This window comes from Cynocephalus volans, chromosome 11 (assembly GCF_027409185.1).
Source record: "Cynocephalus volans isolate mCynVol1 chromosome 11, mCynVol1.pri, whole genome shotgun sequence".
Taxonomy (NCBI): Eukaryota; Metazoa; Chordata; class Mammalia; order Dermoptera; family Cynocephalidae; genus Cynocephalus; species Cynocephalus volans.
The window spans coordinates 94,704,619-94,722,330 of NC_084470.1; the positions used below are offsets into that span (position 1 = coordinate 94,704,619).

Consider the following 17,712-nt stretch of genomic DNA (forward strand, 5'->3'; position numbering starts at 1 on the left):
CGGAAAAGAGCAGAATTAGGATTCATGCCAAGTTTCGCCAGCTCCAAATGCCACCCACTGTCCACAGCATCAAGCTGCCTCCCTACCTGGCAGCAAGACTGGCCAAAGAAGGCAGAGCAGCAGAACTAGGAACCTGAGGCCACTGACCCCAAGGCCAGGTTCTAGAACTCTTGGCCTAATTAGGCTCCAGAAGCAGCCAGAGGTAGAACCAGGAAGCCAGAGCTGCCCCAAGCCTCAGAAACTCACCACAGCTCTGTTCCATCTGCCACAGGGCTAAGGGCATTAGCCTTAACATCCCCCCACTCCACTCCTTGCAACCTTGATATGTCCTCAGGTCTCAGGAAGTCTCTCCCTCATGCATGGCGCAGGCCATTTGCCCATCCTAGCTAAGGAATCTTCATTCTAACTCAACTGCAAGCCACCTTACTTTGCAATTTTTCCAATCCAAAGGCAAAGTGATTTTCTTAATACTCTTAACTGTCCACTTCTTAGCGGGCTGTTTGGACTGCCAGCTACAAGCACACACTAAAGTCTAGTCTGCCATCTGTCACACCATGAACAGCCCTCAGTTCTTTAACTGCTCGCCCCACTACCATCTCTCCACCTCCCTCTTTCTTTTAACCCTGGCCTAGTCTGTGGCTGCAAAGATCAATTACCCACTCCCATCTAGAAACACATCTCCCCTGAAAAAGTGATATGGTCCAGTTCCAGCACAGACAAACTTCTGGTCAAACTTCTCAGGCCTAACATAACAGCCAAAGGCTACCATTTATTTGGTGTTTACTATGTGCTGTTTAAGCACTTTATGTGGATTAAGTCATTCAATCCTCACACAAACTCCATGAGCTCCTATTGTCATCCACCTTTTACAGATGGGGAGACTTAAGCACCGAAAGGCTGAGGAACGTGCCCAAGATTGCAGAGACAGAGAGGAGCAGAGCTGGGGTCAGGGTTAGGGTTACAGAAGGTCTGGCTACAGAATCTGCCCCCCAAAACACTTACCTAGACAGCCTCTTTCGGCAGATGATCACAGGGTCATGAAGCTCACCCCTTTTTCCACGGAGGTGGAAACTGAGGTCCAGAGAGGGGATGTGATGAGATGGGAAGCCAGGGTTCTAGGGAGGGGGAAGGCCCACCAATCAGGGCCAGCTCTGGACAGGCCTTTCTGGGAGGCCTCCTCTCTCGGGAGGGGAGACCCCTCACATCTTAGTAATAACCAGAATAAACAATAACAATTACGACTAACGCCTATTGAGTGCCACTATTCTATGAGGCACCATTATAAATGCTCTACATATATTAATGCATTTAATGCTTACACCACCGAGCCTTCCAGCCAGAAATAGAAAAGCAAACACCATTTGCTTCTGTCTTTTAAAGCAGGCATTGGGGACAGACAGACTCCAACCCAGCCTGGGCGACAGGCAACTTCAGGAGAACCCTTCCTGTTTGTGCAAATGAGGAGGCCTCCACCCACCTGATGATTCTTCCAAATTTTCCAGTTTATTAATGCTCCTCCTCACCTCCCATGGAATCAACTTCAGCACCCACCTGCATGTGTGTCCTCTAATGATGTCAAAGGCCCTAGCCTTGGGTTTTCTCACTATGCAGGAGCCCGTCACCTTTGCACTGGTCCCACAGTGAGTCAGGGGATAGTTGGCTTTTGTCCTCAGACCCCATTCCCATGAGAAGTCTGGGCTGGGCAGTGCACATGGTACAAGGAAGCTACTCTCCAAATACCACAAGTGCTTGGGACCTAAGGACTCTGTCCCAGAATCCCACTGGAGAGTTTGGGGAAGCAGCTCTTGGGGTCTGTGGGGATGGAGATAAGACACCAGGAGAGCTGGCTGAGTTGTCACCAACCAGCTTTTGGGCTGGGACATTTGGGAACATCTGGGGAATCCTGACACCAGGGGATACCAGACACCTGTTCTATGGCATGGGAAAGACGCAAACTGCTCCGTTTATGATGGTGACATATTTTGCCAAAGATGATTTAATCCCAGAGGAAGCAGAGCCTGGCTATGAAGAGCACAGACCCTGAAGCCAGGCAGACAGTTCAAATCCCAGCTCTAGCAGTCACTGGCTGGTGACCCCGGGCAAGTCACATAACCTTTCCCCACTTGAAAGATGAGGACAGCAGAAGCCCTTGCTCATAAATTGCTTTGAGAATGAAGCACTTTGCACAGAGTTAACTAAATGGCCACCATACACTGACCTTTGAACAAAGAGGAAAAAACAAAGGCAGTCATAGTTTCCCATTTTTACAAACAGGGAGGAGACTCTTGATGGTTCCACACTGGGGCTTTAGGTTCAAATTACACTGTCACCATGTCAGGAAGCTGCAAACCAAGGAAACAAAATAGAAAGAATGGGCCTTTCCATCAAGGAGCAGGAAGGCTGCAGCCATGTACGAATAAGGCATAAAAAGATATTCAAGTCACAGTAACCAGGACTCAAGGAGAGAGACTTTACAAAAAGCCAGGTGGGCTCTAGAAATCAGTCTTCAACCTCAGAAGCCAGCAAAAAAAAATTGGAAGGAACCATTTTAACCCTGCAGGAATTTCACAAAAGGGAAAAGGTGGTAATAATGATGGTGGTGATGACAGCCATAGTTTGTTGGACATCTGTATGCACCAGTCACCAGGCAAAACTGCACATCCCCCCAGGGGTTACTTTTAGCCCCATTTCACAGATGAGAAAATCAAGACTCAGAGAGGGAGGGCCGGCCCATGGCTCACTCGAGAGAGTGCGGTGCTGATAACACCAAGGCCACGGGTTCGGATCCTATATAGGGATGGCCGGTTCGCTCACTGCCTGAGCGTGGTGCTGACAACACCAAGCCAAGGGTTAAGATCTCCTTACTGGTCATCTTAAAAAAAAAAAAAAAAAAGACTCAGAGAGGGGAGGCAACATATCCAAAGTCACACAGTTGGGAAGAGGCGGTTTCTATTTCAGAGTTTTGTGCGACCCTCCAAGGTCTGTGCTCTGTGACGTGCAGTTTTGCATTACTAACCTCAGTTCCTCCACATTTAGCCCAGGGCCTGGCACAAAGTAGATGCTCAGTAAACGTCTGATGCATGAATAAATGCATACAGGAAGGGCAAGGTCCAGTGCCCCGGAGCCACACACATCTTCCAGAGAACAAGCACTCCTCCAAGCCCAGAAGAGCTTGCAGGTGTTCATTCACACCCGCTAGCTTTGCCTACCACACAGCCAGGCAGTATGCTAGGTAGGTACTGGGGCACAAGCCACCAGCCCAGGGCTTGGAGAGGCACTGGCCCAACTGGGGGTACAGCCACAGCAGCCAGAGTAGTGGCAGGTCCAGGAGGCACCATGCCATATTTTCCACCATAATTACCATCAATTTTCTCTCTGCAGCAGCTCACACAGTGGGAACAGCCAGATTCTCTAAGGCCACACCAATTAATTCTTCAAGAGCCTTAATGGCCTTTAAACTCATTACAATTTGCTTTTGAGGACCAATGATAAATCACACTCAACAGCCTTTGAGCATCCTCTCCCAACACACAACACACACACTTCCACAGGAGACCTCTCCACAGGCCTCCAGCAAGGTCCATGCCCATTGGAGCTGTGCCGTCCTTGTCTCGCCTCTGTGCTTACTGAGCGGATATTCCACGCGTCATCATAATTCAAAGGAAATTTACAAAAGAGGAAGGAAGAAAATCCAGCGGGTCACCGGCAGTTGGGAAGAGCAGAGTGCTGACTTGGAGGTCCAGGGCTGGCCAGCCATGGGGGCTTTCAGGCACCCACATTCTCAGAGCACCTCTGTGAAGCAGAATTATCATTCCCTTTGGAAAGGGAAGCTGAGGCTCAGAGGGGTGTGGTACCTTGCATAAACTCACAAAACTGAGCTGGGATTTGAAACAAAATATGTTTGCCTCCCCCAACCCCTTTTTCACTGATGCCCAAGCTGCCCTGGATTCAGAGATTCTCCTGGCAAACCAAAATCCCATGTTCTGCAGAATCCAGTCAGATAAAACCTTATGCACATACAAGAACATGCACACACACACACACACACACACACACAAGTATGCTGAGCTCTTGCAGACCTGGGTGCTCTGTCCAATACCTTCCAGAAACACCTATTTGTCCAGGCATCACACTGTTTGACTATGCAGCTGTCAGTTCTGTCCATATTTTTGAGCCAAAGCTGTGTAAATATTAGCACAACTAGTTCATAGTCCGACTTCCTTGAGCAAAAGCCTGAAAATCCTGGCAGGGGCCCCCACAGGCCCTCCATCACAACGCCTGGGCTCTACACTAGGCTACCCTTGTGATTTTCTGGCCAAGTCAGTGGATCCTCTGCCTTACTGTACCCATTAGAAAACGTGGGTAAGCAGAGTCCTAGGTTGCCACAAGCTCAAACAGCAAAGCATCCAGATACTGCAATGCAAGGTACCATAGATACTATCACAGAGAAGCCTGTGCTTGTGGGGTGGCATGGGGGACACAGCTGGGCTCCAGCCTGTTACAGACTGGGGGTCTCCTGAGGTCTCTGGAGTGTGCTGGATCCCATCTGGGTTTAGAGTGGGGGAGATGGTAAGCTGGAAGGACTCTGGGTGCGATGCAAGCTCCTTAGCCCAAGGAACAACTAGCTCATTCTCTCCAGCCCTCCCCCAGGCTTCCTTCAGAATCACCTGCCAGGTGCTCCAGAGCAAATGGGACTCACCTGTTCTGAGGCTGAGGAGTGAACTGTGGGTTGTACCTGAGCAGGGCTTCTCAATCTCCAGGACACCTGTCCCATCCTCTGAGACTGGGGAAGCAGCTGTCATCACCAACCCAGACCACAGAAGGATCCAAGCAGGCTTCCTTGCGGCTGGAAGATTTAGATCAGATACATAGAGGGACTTCTAATGAGAATGGGCGTGGGAATGAGACTATGCAAAAGAGGTGGCCATGGATATGCCAACTGGAATGATGATACTGGAGAGATCCTAACAGAGGGGCGGAAACCCCCCTTGGTCTCTTTCAGCTCTAGGGGTCTGCAGCCAGCAGAGCATACTGATTTGTTTCTCATGGTTACCACGTTCCGCTTTAGACTGCTGGCTCCTCCAGGACAAAGACTCTGAGTTTTGTTCACTACTATGTCCCCAGACTGGCACACAGTAGGCACTCAATAAACCACAGAGCCTTAGTTCCGGTGAGGCTGAATGTTTCCTCTCAGTTTGTTCTCCTGCAATATGAGGATGCTGGTACCACAAGGATCAGAATGCAAACACAATACTGGTGGGACAGCTAATGGACCGCGTACAGCAGCAGACACATGTGGGATACAAACAACGTGACCCCCATTCCCAGACTGATGCCACCAATTCCAGACAGATGGTCCTGCAGCTGCAGCTTGCCTGGCCTCCACCTCAGATGCAAGTAGCAATGGGTCCTTGGTAACCGCCCCTCTACAACCTGGCATGGAGCCTCAGGCCCAGAGCCTCAGACCCCCTGGGGAGAGAGGAGGGGGCAGAGGGGAACATATGCATGTTCTCAGTGCAACTGCCAGACACACGCTGCAGAATTTTTAAACTCAAAGATCAAAGAGCTCTAGGTGGGCTTCCCCCAGAGGGGTCCTGACACAGGCCAAGTCAGCTTGTCAACAAATCCCCCAGCCTCACACTCCTGCTCCTCGGAGGGGCCTGCAGACGGCTCAGGGGGCAGCTGTGCTCGCGAGCAGAGAGAGGAAATCAGTATTCCCAGCACATACACACACACTCTCTTTCTCCCTCTCTCCATAAACACCGGCCCTTGGATGCTCAGACAGCCGCTCACAAGCCCCCCCAAAGCAGAAAAGGGTCAACCTCTCTGGCACACGAGACTCCATCCCTGATCACACCAGGAGTACACTTGTCATCCTGCACATAAACAAAGCCCCCAAACCCCGCAAGCAGCCCCCTTTATCCCCCCAATCTGCAGTCACAAGCACCAGCCACACAGAAGTCAAACTCTTCCCCTCGGGGCACCCCAGCACACTCCCAGGCGGCCCCACCAAGTGCACGGTACCTGACCCACAGCTGCTTGAACACCTGGAACACCCGTTCACAGTCCCAAATGGGTCCCTAGTCCTCCGACACACTTGCTTGGGGGCTCGCTGACAGAGAGGACACATAAATCCAGACACAGGCCACAGTCTGGAATAAACAGGCTTGCAAGAGGCCTCCCTGGCAGCCTCTGCCCCGTCTGCCATCAGACACACGCACAGTCCTTCTCAGGAACTCCTGTGCTCACACCCACACCAACTCCCGTCCAGTCTCCTCACCAAATTAGCTCCCCAACAAACTCGCATCCCACGGTCGCCTCCCATGGTCACTCCACGCTCACACACTGCGATCCGAGACCCCCGCACCGGTACAAACCACTCCAGTCCTGACAGCATCTCTTTCTCCCACGCACAAACTCGGGTCCTGCCGGATCTCCCACCCATACCCGCGGTCCCGCCCTCCGGCAGGCGCCCCGTCCTGTCACACGCACCCTCGCACATCCACTCCTGCGGCCTCTGCCTGGCACACACGCTCACATGCCCGGAGGTCCCTCCCCACCCATGGCACAACAAAATGCGGCACCGGCTTTCTGACCGCCCCAAAGCACGCTGCACGGGCACCCCCCAGCCCCACCGCGCCCACCCCAGCCTCCGCCCCGCCGGGGGCTCTTACCCGCTGTCAAGCTCCAGCTCCAGCAGGGACTGGGTCCTCTCCGAGTTGCAGTGCAGGCACCACATGGCGGCCGCAGCGGGAGCTGACGGGGCCGCGCGCCCCGGACCCGGGACCCAGGCCCAGCCGAGCGCCGCCGACTCCCCCAGCGGCCGCCGGATGCCGGGGTCGACACCCGACCACCCGGAGAGCCGACCACACGTCACGCGACCACGTCGGTTCTCCCGGCCCAGCGTCCGCGGGTTCCCGCCGCTCCGGGCCCCGAGTCCGAGCGCCAGGCCCGCCGAGAAACCCCCTCCGTCGCCGCCCGCCTGCTCAGCGCGAGGCCGGCCGGAGGAATGTGGCCCGGGAGGGGCGGGGCGGGGCGGGACTTCACGGGGGCGGGGCCGCGCAGAGCCGCGTGGGGAAGGGGGCGCAGGAGGAGGGGTTGCGCGGAGCCGGGGAGGAGGGAGCGCAGGGGGCGGGGCCCTGGGCGAGGGCGGGGCCGAGCGGAGCCGCGGGGGCGGGGCCAAGCGCAGGGGCGGCAGTCGCAGGCTACTGCGTCCGGGTCCCAGCAGGCAAGACCTCCTTTCTGGGAAGAGGGCTCTGCTCTGTGCACTCCCTCCAACACCGTAGCCTTGTCTCCCTCCCCAGCGTGTAAGCATAAGTAGAAAGCTCTGAGGGAAGCCTGATCTGCTGACACGGCACCGACTTCTGCCTACCCTGACTTTGGCCTCAGTTTATAAAACCGGGCCTTTTACTCTTCAGGAGCGGACCGGGCTGTCCTGAAGTTGAGGCCACACTTTTGGGGGCCTTCAAGGGAAGATCTGATGGAAAGTTGCTTCTTTCTGCCTAAGCCACGCAACACCGTGACCTCCCCTCACCCAGAGACATTTTCAGGCCCCTGTGGCAGGCTTAAAGTAATACTAATTAGCATTCTAGAGCTCCTTACCGATATTTGGTCCTCAAGACAACAATTGTGAAGTAGGTGGTTTACTCCTGGCCCCAATTTACCGATGAGGAAACTGAGGCTCTGCTTAACTGGCTTAACTCTGAGGCCTTCCCTCACCTTCTCCTTTCCCAGGTTGCTCAGTTCTCTCTACCATAAACTCTCATGGCCTGCTGTTCTCCAGTTGTATGTTTACTTGCTCATTATCTGTCCTTGGGCTCCATGAAGGCAAGCACAGTGCCCTGCACCCACTCTTGTGGAATACGCAGATGTGCTTGGGAGACAGCAGCCAGATACAGATACAATCAAAACCCCACCTGTCCTGAGATGCCCCACCTGTCCTGGACCGCCCCACCTGCAAGTCCATCTCCTGAAGGGCCAGGCAGCTGGCAGGTCTGCGAGAGTCAGGAAGCCACAGGAGCCACTAATGCAGAGGCGCTGTCTTGTGCCCTTTGAATCTTTCATATGGAGGGGACAGTGAAGGAGGGGGCTGTGCTGCTCAGCGTGTGGCAAGGAAAGGGCTGTCCCCAGAGCCAGTTCAGAGCTTCAGGGTTTCCAGGCAAGAGGCTGAGTGGCAAGCTAGTGCCTCTCAGTGCCCATCTCCACATTCCTTCTTTTGGCTCCCCATGTTTTCTTTGCTACATTAAAAGTAAAGAAAGACACAGACTGGCGAAAATATTTGCAAATCATATATCTGATAAAGGAATACCATATGAAGAATGCTTACAGTTCAACAATAAAAAGGCAATAACACAATTTAAAAATAGGCGAAGGATCTGAATAGACATTTCTCCAAAAGAAGATATACAGATGGCCAATAAGCTTATGAAAAATGCTCTCAGCATCACTAACCACTACAGAAATTTAAATCAAAACCCAATGAGTTACCATTTTACACTCACTAGGAGGGCTATAGTCAAAAAGATGGACAAAAGTGCCTGTACACAGCAGGTTCTGGAAGAAGACCATTGCTGAAAGACCTCAGACACTTGGTTGGGGGACGGGGGGCTGGTCTTTGGAGGAGAGGATAAGATGGAAATGTGGGGGTGAGGCCTGAAACTCCCACCGCCCTCTGAACTGCCCTCTAAGAATAGGCTGCAGTAAGTGGAGCCAAGAGAATTCCCCCAGCCCAGCTGCTGGGGCATTTCAAACACAGGCTCCGATGGCCTCATGATCTGGATTCTCCAAGAATTCCAGGCACTTCTCCAGGCCCAGGCCCTGCTGCCGCCAGGATGGTCTTGGCAACATTATTCGGGCTGGGATTTAGAAGAAGGGGATTGAATTTCTCTGTTAGCGTTTGGAATACCAGAGGAAGGAGTCCGTGGAAATCAAATGCCTCTTAATTCTCTTGTCTTGTTTTATCGTCCTGCAAAGTGTGCCTCTTGCTCTCGCTCAGTTAACTGCCTCCCAGATTAATAATTTAGGGAATCGTGAGCAGGAGCGAGGAAAATTCCAGCCTGGAGAGGAAGAGAAGGCCAATTTTTCTGCTGAAGTGACTAGATGAGGCAGAATCCTTACATGTACCATTTGGGCAAATTGCTTAGCCTTCTCAGTCCTAGTTTTCTTAACTGTAAAGTGTGGCTCATCAGCCACCTCTACCCCAGCTAATTCACCTTGCTGTTTAATTTAATTTAGGAAGCATTAAGTAGCATTTACTCAGTCCCTATCTTCTGAGGCCTCAACGGGGAATAACTGCTGTGACAAGTATCCTCCAGTACAGTGTTATGGCAGTGGACGAAGGGGCCTGTAATTCTGCCCCAGAAGAGGCTCTAATGATGAGGGGACATTTTGGGTTGGGCTGTGAGGAATGAGTAGGAGCCCAGATATGGGGCTGTAGGATGAAGAAAAGTCATGGAAATGTTCAGTTCCACTATATCGTCCTGGGTTTTAGTCCTGAGCTGCTTGCGTTGGCCCATTTCACATGCCACAACCCGACTTCACCCCCACAGCCCTGGCTTCAGACAGCCTCCCTATTCTCCTTCCACCAGACATGTGGCACCCTCCCAAAGCACAACCTTTGCAGCTCCTCTCCCTGAACTGTCGGGAAGAAGTCCATCCCCTCCATGCAGCTGGCCTTGAGGCCTCTGTGGTCTGGTTCTGACCCATCTCTTCAGCCCTCAGTCTCCCCATGCTCCTCCATGCATGCCCCTCCTCCAGCCTTCTTTCAGTCCCCCAAACTCCCCACTGTGCCTGGTTCACAGCTAGGACTTCAGATTTCAGCTTGTGATGTTACTACTTCCAAAGAACTACTCTGACCAGCCCCTAGTCCAAGTTAGAAACTCCCCTTACATGCGCTCAAGCGCTCTGCACCTGCTCTCTCATGGTACCCATGAGCTGTATTATAAGTGCCAGGCAGAGTTGGGTCTGTGTCCTTCCCTGCACACAGTTGGGTCTGTGTCCTCCTGTGCCTACTATGGAGCCTGGTACACAGAAGGCGCTCAGCAGCCGAATAAGCCAAAGGCTGGCAAACTATGGCCTGAGAGCCAAATCCAGCCTGCTGCCTGTTTTTTATTTATTTTTAAAATAAATTTTTATTGGAACAAAGCCATGCTCATTCACTTATGTATTGTCTGTGGCTACTTTTGTGCTACAACGAAAAGGCTGAATCGTTGCAACAGAGATGTATGGACTGCAATGCCTAAAATACTCACATCCAGCTCTTCTCAGAGGGAGTGTGTCAACTCTGAAATAAGTGAAGCTCTCTTGAGGGAGTCTCATGTTGGCTCCAGCTACCCTGGTAAATCCCCTATCCATTCAACCAGACCCCCAGTGCCTTGAACAGGACCTGCAAGATCAGAATCCAAATGTCATAGGGGAAGGTAGTAATTACATTGATAGGGCTGGACCAGATGATTTTCAAACAAGATGGTCACAAGATGGGACAATTCACCATCAGGAACAAATCCTACACCTGTACCTGCCCACGTACACAAAGACCTACATCCAAGGATATTAGTTGTTTGAAACAGCAGAATGCAGGGGAGGAAACACATAATGTCTCTCAGTGGGGACAGGTTAAGTGAGTCACGTTACATCCATGGATGGAATCCTATGTTAAAAAGATGGCGGCACGGCTGGTTCGGATCCCTATATGGTCCAGCCACCAAAAAAAAAAAAAAGATGGTGGCAGCAATTATAGGAAAAGATGAGACAATATTGTGATAGAAAGTCCAGAAAAATGTGAAACGTATTTATAGTAAATTCTATAGAACACTAGTGTGCTTATATGAACTGAATATTCACAGACTATTTCCTAAAAGAGACCCAAGAAACTGGAACCAGTGGTTGCTTCTGGGAGGGGAAACTGGAGGTCACAGAGATTCCCGGAGACAGGACTTTGCCCTCTAACCATGAAGTCCAGTCCAGGAGAGGAGTGGGAAAGAGAAAGGAGGACTTGCCATTCTATGCCCTCTTACAGTTTTCACATGTTTAAATGAGTGTCTATTACCTTAAAAAAGGACAATGAAATAAAGAAATCAATAAAAGACATGGTAAACTAAAGAACGGAGGTCTTCTAGCATCTTTTAGCACTTCTTACGAAGCCCTGAAGCCCACCAGAGCTAGTCCACAAGAACCCTGAATTCTAGATGATACTTAAGCCTCCTCTTGGGCCACTCCAGGTTCCTTGTCTTTTGATCAAGTTGTATCTTACTGACAGCCACAAAAATCAATTAGAGTTGTGTTAGAGCCCATTTCAAGCTTCCTGCTCAGTGTCTGTTAATCATTAATATGTTACTCTTCATCATACTGAAATGAACATCCCCACATCACAGCCAGAGTGCTGGATCTAGAAACATTAACACTGACCCCAGGCTTCCTGCCATGCTGGCCACCAGTACCACACCACCAGGCTGGCACAATTGGGGACTTGGAAAATATAGCACCCATCCTGGGGCAGGTAAATTTTAAGACTACCATTCTACTCCAAATGTGGAACCGAACATATTCATATGGCTGTTGGATGCAGAAACCAGAGACAGCTACACAGAACACAGCTCCATAGAGTGACATCTCAGGGAAGCCAGTCAATCAATATCCCAGAAAAGAAACGTTCCCAGATTAATAAAGCTATTCTTACCGAATGTGCCAATTTATTTTAAAAATTTCAACCATCTTTTCATAGAAACCACTGCAAATTAGGGACTTCTCTAACCTGACTAAAGAAAGTAAACAGAATGAACTTGGGATAACTTACTTTGAGAGGCTCGGAACCACCCTGAGGTGATGCAGGGTTGTTTATCCTGAACTAGGCAGCTGTCCCTGATTTTCCTACACAGCATTGACCTGCTCAGGCACTAGCTTGGCTGTGATGCAGCTCCTGCCTGTTTCTCCAGCCTTATTCCCGACTACCCTCCCAACAGTGCAGCCACTCCCGGAATGCACCTGCACTTCCCTGTCCCAGTGCCTTTGATTGTGCCATTCCTGCTTCCTGGGCTGCCCTCTTCATCTGCTTGGCAACCTCCTACTCAACGTTCAAGTCAAATGTCCAGCTGAAATGCCCCTTTCTCTTTGAAGCCTTCCCTAACACCCCCATGCCCAGGCAGAGCAAGAACCTCTCACCTAGACTGTGGGCACTTCAGGGGCAGGGATTTCTACTCCGCTCCTAGTGCTTGCACGCTGCCACTGTTCCGTGTAACTGGCCTCCTTCCAGACACCTGCCATAGCACCAGGGGAATTCACCTCAGCCACCATGGTATCTGGGTTGGCCAAGACCCAGACCACGACAGTGAGATTAAAGTGGCCTTAATGTTAGTGTATCCTAGAATTTTAGAGCTAGAATCCATCACCATGACCCAGAGCTGCCCACCTGTTGTTCTGATGAGGAACCTGAGGCTTGGGGGGAGAGGGGGTGATACTTCCCCAAGTCACACTAGGGCACAGCCATGAACTGGTCATCTGACTTCCTTTCCACAGCTCCTTGCCCACTGCTATGACAGAAGAAGCCACACAGTGAGGGGAACCGTCCTGGTTTGAGGTGTCAGGATGTTCTTTTTTCCTGTGATCCTTAAATGAATGTCAAAAGACACAGCTGTTATCATGCCAAAAGGTGACAAATGGACTAAAAGCCAGGGAGGATGCATGGGAAACGCCCACAGGGAGGGGCTGCAACAGAACCACGTAGATAGGACACAGGGTTCGATGCAAAGAGAAACAAAACTCAACCCAGGTTCAGGGTGGCTCTGTGGGAGCTCCGAAGAGCCCAGCACGTGATGTGCTCAGAAACTGAAGCAGGGTTTTCTTTAAGTGAACAAAACAGACAGGAATGGTCGCCTCCTCCAAAAAGCCCTCCTGGCACGGATCCCCAGAGAATGCCACGTTTCTGGGTCCCCAGTGCCCACTGCAACCACTGCCATGCAGTGGGTGCTGGGCTGTTGTCAAAGTGGAAGGGGGTGGTGGTAACTACAGGTTCAGAATGTGCTCACCCCATCCCTCCCCAGTTTGGCTGCTCCTGTGGGCAGACCCCATCCCTCCTGGTCACCTGGCCCAGCCAGGCGAGCTGGACTGCTTGACCTGGAGTCCGGGAGGTAGGGGCTGCAGAGAACAGACCTGTGGTTTCTGAAGTGCAGCTACTTGAATTACAGGTCTCTATTCAAGTGGAAGGGAAATGGCCATTTGCTGGTCTTCCTGCAGGATTCAAGGGGCACGACAGCTTCAGGAAGAAATTTAGCTAAGCAGCTGCCACCATTAGCAAACCACTCTTCCCTGATGCCTGTGCTCAACCCCCCACCCTGCCCCAATTACACTGCTCATCACACTTCCCATTTGGCTGCCCTGCCAGCCCCAGCAGACATCAAAAGTGCCCACACTTCACCCCTCACACTCAACCCTCCTTTCCCTATTGGGTGGCACAAGGAAGCTTCCATAAACCCTTCATAAAGGGAGGAGTATGGCCCACGGATGCTTATCCTGAGTGGGTTCAGTCCTCCCTCCCTAGGACAGCCCCTGGAAAGTGCTCCAGGTGGTTGCAGGTTGGCCCTGTAGCACCTGAGCCCTGACCCCATGCCCAGCCTCTGTGCCCTGGGTGGAGCCCAGGCTGACCCCAGTACTCCACCCCAAACAGAATCAGCAGACCACGGACAGCAGGCCCAGCAGACACCCCAGCACTGCTGTGTGACCTCGGGCAAGTCACCCAGCCTTCCGGGGCCTCAGTGTCTCCAGCCTCAAAGTGGGGATGGCGGCATCTTCCTTGCAGGATTGGTGTGAGGCTTGGCAATGACACCTGTCACTGCCCAGCCAGGACCGGGCACACGGCAGCCCTCTAGGGCCTGCAAGTTCCTCCCCCTGCTCCACTGTGGGCCTGGCACCTTGAACTGGGGCTACAGCTCAAGAGGAGCCAACGTGTGTTAAATGAACAAGTCAGAGGCCGAGCCCCATCATGTGGAATTTGTTGGTGTCCAGTCCCAGCTCTTCCACATTCTGTTGTACAATCCTGGCTCTTGGGCAAGTGGTTTGGTCTTTCTGAGCCTCCTTTCCCACCTCCCTGCCTCTTCCCACCTCTTTCTTAAGGCTGGGGCTGTCTTGAAAGCACATAAAGGGCCAGGCACTTTACAGAAGTGATGACATTCAGTCCTCAACAGCACTCCATTCTACACCTACACCGAAGCTTAGAGGGGCTGAGTAACTTACCTAAGGCCAACAGCTAGTGCCTGCTGATTAGGGATTGGAGCCCAGGTTCATTTGAGTCCCAGACCATGACCTTAACCAAGAAGCTAGATTCTTACCAGTCCCTTCTTCCCCCATACACAGGTGCTTATTGAACACAGGTTCTGTGCTAAACGCATTACACGTGGCTTCTCATTAAGGCCTGCAATGATCCTGTAAGGTTGAGACTATTATTATACCCTCATCCATTCATCCATAAAAAGAAAGTGAGGCTCAGAAAGGTGAAGGAATTTAAGGGCAGACAGATAGAAGGTGAAGGATCTGAACCCTGTGCTGTCTGAGCCCCAAGTCTACGCTTGCAACACATTTGGCCTTCAAGGCCCAGCTCCAAGAAGACCCCTGCAGGATACTGTCTCCCCTCTTGGCTGATATGATGTGAATGACAAATGTAAAATCTGCACCCTCCCTTCTTGGACCTAACCCCCATGGGCTGTCGAGTCATACACTCCTGGCTCTGTGCCCTTCTTGGCTGTGTGGCCTTGGGCATCACCTCTCTGAGCCTGAGCTTCCTCCCCTGTAAAATGGGGGTGAACAGCAATGTGTAGCTCTGAGGTGGCTGCAAAGAACTGAGATATCCAGTGCTGGGCCCTCGCTACGTGCTGCTCCTAGCACCCGTCCCTTCCCCCTGCTGTGCTCTCTTCCTGGTGTGCTCTGCTTCCCCTCTGCAGCTGGGAAAAGGCAGAGGGGAATGGAGGCTGGCCCTTAGGCTCTGCCAGCTCCGCTGAAGCCATCCTAGAAGTCCAGGTGGGGTCAAAGAGGGGGATGCAGTCCTTGCCTTTCTCCCTCCTCTCCCCAGCCTGCACCTCTCCATCCCTCCCTCAGCAAGTACATCCTCTGGTGGAGCGCACACTCAGACAGCCCCTTGGTATGAGCCCCTCAGGAACCTGGGACCAGGGATGAATTAAGTTCTGCAGACCCAAGCCCTACCTGCCAGCCTATACTCTGGGAGGGAGACAAACTCAGTACATGAAGAGCTCTAAGACAATGCATGTATGATCTGATAACAGATGGTCACTTGCTATCACTTCCTCTGAGGGACCCTCCCAGATCCCCAGGGTCAAGCACACCCCCATTCCCTATCACCTATTCCCTTTAAAGCCCATCTCACAGTCTGTAATTATCTTGCTTAATCATGTGTCTACCGTCTGTCACTCCATCAGAACGAAGCTCTGTAACTTATGCTCATTGGCCACCGTATCCCCAGCATCCAGATGGTGTGTAGTCTACAGTAGGTGCCCAATAAATGTCTGATGGATGAATGAATCGTGTTAAGCCAGATTCATTCAGGTTCAGGGACAACCACAGGGCTGGAGCAGGTCTCCTCCCCCTCTGCATTCTCATTCTTATCTCATCCAATCTAAACCAATGCCCCACATCCCCATCCCTTTTTACACCATGGAGAGATCCTGGAAGGGCCAGGAAACTGTTTTTCAAAGAAACACTTATTCTCATCTCCAGTGTGTTAGGAGAGCCCAGTATTTAAAGGAATCTGTCAGCTAAAGATTTTATGAAAAAGAGGCATCCCTTTGGCAAGTGGACAGCCGTCCTTAACATCCTCAGTCTTCTTTCCTAACAGCTTTACTTAAGCTGGGGTGTGTGTTGGGGGGAGGGGAGGGCATCGGCATATTAAAGCAAGTGGAGAAGCTGAGGGAATTTAGAGAAAGTATAAACAGGAAGCTGCGAGGGCTGATTCTCCTACAGGACATCCCACTTGGACGTGGCAGGGCCAGGTCCACGTTCTAGACACCTGTCAGGGAAACAGCTTGCTTGCGCTTCAGCAGCACATTCACACCAAGAATGGCTACCAAGAGGGTGGCAGCCCAGGGCTCTGGTGGGCCTCTACTCTAATGAATAGATAACGTTCATTTATAGCAAGTTCTGAGGAAGCCCGTCTCACAAATGGATGCCATTAAGTGCTCCTAAAACAACAACTTCTCTTAAGTAGGTTAAACATTCCCCTCTGCGATCCTTTTTATGTTATTGATTTAAACAACGCCTTCTTTTGTCCCAGTGGGAGGAAGACTTCAACCAGCTTGACCCAACTTCACTGACTGGGAATTAATGGAGGCAGGGAGTGTGTGACATCTGATTCATTATTTGTGTAGATCTGTAATTGAGAATGTGTGCATTCCTGAGTGTGCTCAGCAAGTGCCCCAACGTTTATCACCACCTGCTATGTGCCAGGCACTGACTAGGAATCTCAGAGGAGGCAGTGGTGGGCCCTGCCCTCAGGAAGCTCAGTTGGGTAAGGGGAGTGGAGGCAACTCATCCCTGGTGCCAGCCCCGTTCCTATGAGAGCTCACAATCCTGACAGCAATTCTGCAAGGTGGGGTTTGTTTTCCAGTTTGTCAGGAAGGCCCTGCAGCCCAGACTGGGTGAGTAATTTGCCCTAAGACACACAACCTGTAAGTGATGGAGCCAGATTAGAAGCCATAAGCTGACACCCAGCCCATGTTGGTTGCACCACAAACATAGAGCACGGTCCCAGGAGCAGCAGCAGCACCCTTGGCTGGGAATCATTAGAAATGCAAATTTTCACCCTCCAGGTGATTCTGATGCCTGCTGCTGTCTGAGAATCTCTGTGCCACACCAAACCACTTAAAACCACTAAATGCAGTTATAGGAGTAATCGGAGTAATAGTTCCTGCCAGAGAGGCAGGAATGACTGCTTGCTGCTGGGACAGCCTTTCTGGGAAGGCTTCTTGCAGGAGGTGATGCCTGTCTTGGCACATGAATGGAAATTCATTGGGTGGCCCAGCAGGAGAGGGGCACTCCAGATGCAGGGAACGGCACAGGCAAAGGCTTGGTGAGCTTAGGGAAATGTAACCATAGTTCCACATCTGTGTAGAGGACCAAGTGCAGCGATGGCGGAGGAGTGAGGCCAGAGGACAGAGCAGGAGCTTCACCCAACGGGTGCTTGTGTGGGGGTGGAAGTGGCCTGCGTTTATCCCCAGGTTAGTTTTCCCAACAACCACATAGCACCTCTATACCAATTACATAACACTCTTCTTTACATCAAGAGAACTTTATATCTGCTCCATAAATGGCAAACCCAGCCTCACTGAGCATAAATTGAATTCTCCCACGAAAATAAACCAACAAAAACAAAAGGCTGCTATAAACGCCTGCTTGGATCCTGTTATCAGCAGAAGGCCTGTGCTGGAGGCCTGCTCTGTCTTGTTTACAACAGAGATTAGCAAGTATAGAGAATCCATACTATAGAGGGCCGCCAATAAAACAGAAGGATGCTTTTTATATCCTGACAGGGACTGGGATACAAGATACATTGCTAAATGAAAAAAGCAAGCTGAAGAATGCTGTGTTGGGTAAAAAGAAATGGAGAGGAAGAGTGCACACATACACACACAGGCACACACTGATATACCCCTGGACAGTGGTTACCTCCAGAGAGGGGACATGGTCAGGGGTGGGGGCGACTAATTGCTCATT

At 51.5% G+C, this 17,712-nt stretch overlaps 1 protein-coding gene across 3 annotated transcripts in view; it reads right to left on the reverse strand.

The window, feature by feature from the left end:
• The window catches only part of IQSEC1 (IQ motif and Sec7 domain ArfGEF 1), a 71,830-nt gene extending 64,851 nt beyond the window's left edge, over positions 1-6,979 (reverse strand). For all 3 annotated transcript variants that reach the window (XM_063113705.1, XM_063113703.1, XM_063113706.1), the window contains exon 1: positions 6,675-6,979. In XM_063113705.1, the coding sequence (XP_062969775.1) occupies positions 6,675-6,739 (65 nt within the window). In that variant the 5' untranslated portion in view covers positions 6,740-6,979. The remainder of the gene's footprint in view (positions 1-6,674) is intronic.
• Positions 6,980-17,712: the final 10,733 nt, after the last annotated feature.